We start from the raw sequence: 7,129 nt of genomic DNA, 5'->3' as shown, positions 1-7,129 counted from the left end.
ACCCCGGGCGTCTGGACGTCAGTCTCCCCGTTTCTCCTGGAGGCCGAGCTCGGCTTGCGGGTCCCTCGACTTGGGTCTGGGGTTTCTCGCCTCTACCAGCGTTTGTGTTTGTCGTGTTTCCTCGTCCCCCCGCCCCGGAGGTCCTCACCCAGGGCCCCCGCGGCCGGAGCGCCCCTCGGCCTTAACACAGGGGCCGCCGCCAGGGCTGGTGGACTGCGCGGGGTGTCCCCCTCAAGAGCCCCTTGCACCCTGATGCTGACCGTGGAGCAGGCGTGGCCTGTCCACGCTGGTCACAGCCTCGGGGCACCCCGAGTGTGGCCGTGTGCACGGATGTCGGGAGGGAGGCCTGGTTTGCTCCCTGGTGATTGTGCTCGAGGTCACCCTGGAGCCTGTGTCCCCACCTCAGGGCTTCAGTTGTTAAATGTCACACCGCAATGGAGGTCGATTGTGGGGTTCGATGTGGCAGGCCAGGCTTCCTCATTCATCGTGGGGAAGGGGTGCCAGCCGAGCTGTGGTGTCAGACCCAGGGGAGGAAACGGGCAGAGTCTTGACACGTAGCTTTCCCATGGGGCTGGGCGGGGCGGGAGGGTGACCGCAGGCGACAGATGGTGCTGTGGGGCTGGAGCTCTCCGCTGGCCTTTGAGCAGGGACCAAAGGAAGTGAGGGTGATGCCGACTGACTGGGAGGAGCCGAGTGCGCCTGGCAGGGGAATCGGGGCTTGCGACCTCAGCACAGTGACTTGTCATCACGGGGACTGTCACGTGCACTGCAGGGTGGCTAGCAGCATCCCTTTCCTCCACTCACTAGATGTTAGCAGCACTTCCCCAGGTGTGACAACCAAAATGTCTGCCGAATGTGGCTGACTGTCGCCCCACCTGGTTGCCAGTCGCAGTGCTGGAGAACGAGCCAGGCCCGGTGGGCGCACCGGGCCTCAGGGGCCAGGACGGGTGATGCCACAGCGAGGGAGCCACGCGCAGGGCTCCCAGGTCTGGCGGGCGGCCGTGGGGATTCCGGCTGGCGAGGGACGTGTGCCATCACAGCTTCCGATGGCATTGCTCTGAGGAAAGCGGGGTGCAGGGGGCAGCGATAACAGCCGTGACGCCGGGCAGGTGGCAGCAGGGCGGTGGCGAGGGCCAGTGGTTCTCTGGACACACTTTGGAGGGAGCCGCTGAAGGACCCGCGTGTGGGTGAGAGAGAGACCGAGGCGGCTCTGTCGTTTAATAGTTTGCGTTTGGGGCCTGGTGACGGGGTGACAGGTGATGCCATTTCTGACATGACGAAAGCAGAAAGAGCAGTCTGAGACTTACTAAGTTTTGGGTTCCCATCAGCTGTCTGCTGGCGGGGTCGCTGTAGGCATTTGGGTATCGGAGTCTGGAGCTCAGGGCCGGAGACTGGCATGTCGGAGTCATCGCCGTCCACTCGTCCAGCAGGCCTGCGCTGAGCACGCCCTCCGCGCCCTGGGGTCCATCGCCGACGTCCCCCGCTTTGTGATGGAGGGACAGTGCAGGGAAGCGTGCTGGCCTGGAGGTCTGGTCCTTTTTGGCTATGGGGGCTCTCATCAGCAGGTCCAGCATTTAACAGCCACCACAGACACACAGGAAGGGGCTGGGAGGTGGAGACAGTCACACTCAGCAGCACGCTCCGCAGGCCTCGGACCTCATCGGCTCCGAGGACCAGCTCCAAGCACCAGCTCCTGAGCTCTGCGCCGTAGCTCGAGACACTTGGGGTTCTCTAGAGCCTGTTGGCTCCAAGAGAGCCTGCCACAACTGGGCGCGTACCAGGGGGTGGCAGCCATAGGCGTTGGAGGGAGGGCATGCAAGGGGGCAGACAGCGCGTCCCTGGGGGGCATGTGGGCCTCGGCTCCAGGCCTACTGGGCCCACAGAGGCCCGTTCTCTCCCCAGGGGCACACTGTCTGCGCTACCTCTTCATGGGTGCCTCGAAGCCCGACCTCGGGCTGCCCCTGTTCAAGGCCCTGGGCTACGTGGACGACCAGCTGTTTGTGTCCTACGATCACGAGAGTCGCCAGGCTGAGCCCCGTGCTGCCTGGGTCAGGGGCAGGGTTTCCAGCCAGCTGTGGCTCCAGCTGAGCCAGAGTCTGAAAGGCTGGGACCACATGTTCATCGTTGACTTCTGGACCATCATGGACAACTGCAACCAGAGCAGGGGTGCGTGGGGGGCCCTCCCACAAGGTGCTCCTCGAGGGAGCCGCCTGGGGGGCGGGGAGGAGGGCGTTACCTTCCCGAGGTCCCCCCACACCCACCCCGGGACGGCGCGAACAGGGCCCTCCTCCTCTGGTTTCAGTCACGAATCTGGAGGTGGTGCCGGAGCCCCACATCCTGCAGGTCGTCCTGGGCTGCGAGGTGCGCGAGGGCAACGGCACCAGGGGCTTCTGGGAGTACGGCCTCGACGGGGAGGACCATCTCAAGTTCCGCCCGGAGACGCTGGACTGGAGAGCAGCGGAGCCCAGGGCCCAGGCCACCAAGCTGGAGTGGGAAGAGATCAGGATCCGGGCCAAGCAGAACAGGGCCTACCTGCAGCGGGACTGCCCCGAGCAGCTGCAGCAGCTGCTGGAGCTGGGGACAGGGGTCCTGGACCAGCGAGGTACGCTGAGCGTCTCTGCCCTACCCTCTGGGGACGGGGGGACGGGCGCGGGCACGGACGCCACTGAGATTTCCGGGAACGTGCTGAGGTCTGAGGCCTGCACCCTAAGAGTGAGATGTGTGACAGGCAATGTCGTGGCTTTACCTTTTTCTCCACGTATATGGCCAACGAGAAGGATCTGTGGCCTCTCCCTGTAACCACGCCCCGTGCATGCGTTTTCACCTCTCAGAAGCAGAGATGTCGGTTACCACGCTGACACCGGGTAGCAGCAGCCACCGCAGGTCAAAGGTTACTGTCACAGAACGTGGCCAGGGTCCCTGCAGGCTGGCCGTCTCTAAGCCACTTCTCATGAGCGTACTTATCAGCTTGGACCCGGTGCCGGTGCCGACAGCACCCAGTCATTTTCCACCCGCATAAAGGGCGATTTTATAGGATCCAACTTAATATATGAAAGAAGGGAAGACGTGGCCAACAGGGCCACATCCTCACGTATGGGACGGGAGGACAGGCTGACACGGCCGTGACTGTCCTCCGTGTGGCACCATCTCAGAGCAGAATCTTGGGACTTGTTTCAAAGCACAAAGTGTCTCTGCAGCTCGACGTGCCCGAGCAGGATGTCCGCTACCCACACGCAGAGGAAGGGAGGTGACAGTTCTGGTGTTTGTGGTGAGGGTGGGAGGGTCTCCCCCATCCAGACGCTTCTTCCTACCCATCCAGCGCCTCCTCTGGTGAAGGTGACGCGTCACGTGGCCCCCACAGTGACCACTCTGTGGTGTCGAGCTCAGAGCTTCTACCCCCAGAACATCAGCATGAGGTGGCTGAAGGACAGACAGCCAGTGGCTGCCAAGGACGTGGGGCCCGAGGACGTGCTGCCCAGTGGGGACGGGACCTACCAGGCCTGGGTGGCCGTGGCCACGCTTCCTGGGGAGGAGTGGAAGTACACCTGCCACGTGGAGCACCCCGGCCTGGCACAGCCCCTCGCTGCCGCATGGGGTACGGATGGGAGCGGAGGGGGTGGCGGGCTGGGGGGTGGGCGGGTAGGGCGGGGCCAGGAGCTGACCGCTTCGTCGCTTTAGAGCCCTCGCTGCCTGGCACGCTGGTCGTCGGCATCATCAGTGGGATCGCCATTTGTGTCATCATCTTTGCTGCCATCTGGTTCAGAATCCTAAGGAAGAAACAGGCTTCCCGTGAGTAGGTGGGGGAGCGACTGTCCTCGGGCCCCTGGATGTAGCAGGTGGGCAGAGGGAGGGCGGGGGTGGGGGGACTGGCACTCCCCGAAGCTTTCTCTCCCTCTTTCGGGGCGCTGGCGTCTGCCTGAGAGCGGAGTCTACTTCTAGCGTTTGCTCAGAGTGAAAGCTCCCAATTCACAAAGGGCATTTGAGCACCTGTCGTTCTGCAAGGTGCTGTTTAAGGCCTTGCGGGGTGCGGAGGGGGGTCTGCTTAGTCCAGTGGGGGCTGAACCTCCAGCCGGGTGAGTCAGCGGAGGCAGACGTGCTTTGAACACGCGGGCGGCCGCGTCAGCTGGGGACCAACAGGTGCTTCTGGTCCTGAAGCAGCAGGACCCCCTTGCGCGAGGCTTCGGCCGCGACAGGTCTACAGAGATGGCGCCGCAGAGCGCGTGGGGCAGTGCGGGACGGGAGGTGACCAGTTATTATTGCACCTCGTCCTCGACCTCGACCTGGCCTACCTGTCCATCGCCAGTCCTGACCTCTGGACGGACATCTGTGCTGTGGGGGACGGGGGGCGGGGGCAGCCGGAAGCCTGCTCAGGTAGAGGCTGGGGGCCACTAGGGTGTCACAGTGGGTCCTGGAAGCCAGTGCAGGGACATCGGCAAGACGTGTGCGGTCTCCGCTGTGGCGTGGGGTTTGCGGAGGTGCGGCGGAGGCAGGGAGGCCACTCAGAAAGCCACCAGGCCGCTCGCGGGGAGAGGCAGTGGTGCTGGACACCTGGCGGTCCCGCGGTGGCTCGTCGCCGTGGGGGGCTGAGGGAACGAGCAGGATGGTGCCCAGGCCGTGCCGCCTCTCGCCCTTGCAGGAGCCGCCGCGGCGGACTACGTCTTAGCCGACCGTGAATGAGACGCCGCCTGCAGGCCCGTGCGGGCCCCGCAACCCGAAACTCGGGGAGGGCGCCCCCTGTGGCAGCCACCGTCCTGTTTCCGGACAGACGGGCCTGACAAAGCCGGGTGCCCCCTCCTCGGCTTCCTCCCACCGAGTCCCTGGTCCTGCGTGCCAGCACCCTCGCGGTGACCTCCTGGGACTGGCCCTGCGCGCCCCGCTGCGTCCGGAGCCCGCCTTCGTTCAGCCGTCCGCTAGACCCCACGGCAGGTCGCCTCACCTCCTTCTGTGTAGGGCCTCGTCATTCTTGTTAGCATGTGACAAAGGCCTGACTGAACCTGCTCCCGGCGACAACACCGTCGTTTGCCTGCCACAATCCGCGCCTCCCCCCCCGCCAGCGTTTCCAGGCCCCTAGTTCCGTGCCAGTCCCCTCTCTCTGTCACCCACTAATCCGACCGTCACCAAACCCGGTGGCCTCTTCCACCAGAGGGACCTGGCGGCTGTGCCCACTGGGGCAGGCGAAGAGGCGCCTTCTCCGGAAGAGGCATCGTGGGCGTCTGTGTGTTATGACCATTCCCCAGACGGGGTGGGAGTGTCTGGAGGACGGTGGCCTTGCTGTCACGCGCGCGAAGGTGGCATGCAGGCTTGCCTAGGGCGGCGAGGCCACGCTCGCACCACCTGCCCGCACGCCTGGCTGCAGGTGCCGGCGGCTCTCCGCTTGGCCTCTGCTGACCCCCTGTCCTTGTCTGATCGTGAAGATGATCCCAAGGTCGATGACGATGATGAAAGCCCGATGCGGAGCGCTCACCCGAGACCACACTGGGCCCCGCGCGCCCACGCGCACGCGGTGTCTCACGTGACTCCCACAGACCGCTTCGACGAGGGCACCGTCACCCTCGTTTTTAAATGGAGACGGTGACCTTTGGAGTGCCCCACAGCGTCACAGTGTGAGCCGTGTCCCGCACCCCGGCCCTGCACGTGCAGTCGCTCCGGTGTGGGGAGCGCGGGCAGGTGACCATGGCCACGAGATCCTTGTCCTTCGTTTCATGGTCTTTGTTCTGAGTGGACCCACTGAAGGGAAGACAGCAGAAAAGAGTCTCAGCCGTGTTTGCTTTCAAAGTCCCATGGGAGGGACCCTGGCACCAGCGGTCCGCCGTCCCCACCATCTCACTCGGTGCCCAGGCCAAGACTGTCATTGGCGTCAGTGGTGTGTGGTGCCTCACAGTGTCCTCCCTCCACTAGTGCCCCGAGAACTCTGGTGGCATGTCCCCCCATGAGCTGGAACAACCTCTCTCATGTTAAAGATGGCAAACGGGAGCCAGCAAATGGCCTGGTGGTCCCCAGCCTCTCACTGGTGCCCCTGGGAGTCTGGCTGTCATCCCCAGCAGCGCACATTTAAAACAGTTAATCTAGCCAGCCACCCGAGAATGAGTAGACCCTGGTGAAGCAAGTCATCTGCCGTGTCGAAAAGACTATGATGCGCTCAGCTGCTCTGTCTGCATACGGTTGGCTGCTTGGCTGTGGGACCAGGCGCTCTGTCTTGGAGGGCAGGTGTCTCGAGTGACCGAAGACAGCTCAAAAGTAAGTTTGATACGTATTGAATCTGGGCAGAGAAATGTCAACTAGGTTTTTAAACTTCATTTTTCTGGTTACAAAAGTTAAGTGGATATGTAATATATGCTTCCTGTAGAAAAGTTGAAAATGAATTAAGTTGAAACTGTCATTCTATTAGCTAGTTATAAACTATTAATAATGTGTTTCCTCTCCATATTATCACTATGTCAAAATATAGGAAAGTAATAAATGCATGCATTTTAATACATGCATGATGAATCGTGTACGTGACTTTCCTGAGGTGTCTGTCCATCTTATGAATAAACTTAATCATTATGTCATTTAGGGACATTTATACTGCTTCTAATTGTTTCTTACATTTTGTCTTATGGAATCTTTTCATTAGAGTATCATAGCTGAATTAATTGTTTTTCTTCACTCTAGAAATATAATCATCTACGTTGTAACACATTCGTCATTTTGTTATGACAGGAGTCTCAAGGTCTAGGCTGTTCTTACTAGATGCTATTTCTGCTAAATGTTAAAATGCAGTACAGTATTTTGCAGATGGAGTTGTAACCGATGAGCCTGACCGGAACCCAAGGGCTAAGTTTAACCAAGAAAAAATTTAACACGTAATTAACCAAATAGTGTATGTAACCAGTGGCGAAGGCTCCCTTTCCGGCAGAGATTCAGATGGGAATCCGCCGCCTCTTTTACTTGTACAAGTAAACAAAACTACGCAACGACAACCATGTGTCACTCGTTGACTAGACGCCCCCAAGCTGTGAACCCCTTGCATTCGGTGGCAATTTTCCCTCCAAGCCGTGCTGGAAGCACACCGACAAACTTTCTTTAAATATCCTGTCTTCAAAGCCGACTGCCGAAAATCTCTCCTCACTCTCTACCCTCTTAAGGA

At 60.8% G+C, this 7,129-nt stretch overlaps 2 protein-coding genes across 6 annotated transcripts in view; one reads left to right on the top strand and one right to left on the bottom strand.

Moving 5' to 3' along the window:
- The window catches only part of HFE (hemochromatosis), an 8,472-nt gene extending 1,885 nt beyond the window's left edge, over window positions 1–6,587 (top strand). For 2 of the 4 annotated variants that reach the window (XM_011366349.2, XM_011366350.2), the window contains exons 2-6: window positions 1,903–2,166; window positions 2,303–2,602; window positions 3,320–3,595; window positions 3,679–3,789; window positions 4,637–6,587. In XM_011366349.2, coding sequence (XP_011364651.1) covers window positions 1,929–2,166; window positions 2,303–2,602; window positions 3,320–3,595; window positions 3,679–3,789; window positions 4,637–4,677 — 966 coding nt within the window. In that variant the 5' untranslated portion in view covers window positions 1,903–1,928 and the 3' untranslated portion in view covers window positions 4,678–6,587. Of the gene's footprint in view, window positions 1–6; window positions 2,167–2,302; window positions 2,603–3,319; window positions 3,596–3,678; window positions 3,790–4,636 lie in introns of those variants that run through there. The other 2 variants (XM_023534394.1, XM_011366347.2) reach the window with 2 other exon arrangements.
- LOC105296406 (histone H1.2-like) overlaps window positions 1–7,129 on the bottom strand; it is a 28,610-nt gene that overhangs the window by 10,594 nt on the left and 10,887 nt on the right. The window lies entirely within an intron of this gene.

Source organism: Pteropus vampyrus, unplaced genomic scaffold (assembly GCF_000151845.1).
Source record: "Pteropus vampyrus isolate Shadow unplaced genomic scaffold, Pvam_2.0 Scaffold124, whole genome shotgun sequence".
Lineage (NCBI taxonomy): Eukaryota > Metazoa > Chordata > Mammalia > Chiroptera > Pteropodidae > Pteropus > Pteropus vampyrus.
The sequence above is the reverse complement of the archived record's forward strand: the minus strand, read 5'-3'. Positions and strand labels throughout refer to the sequence as shown.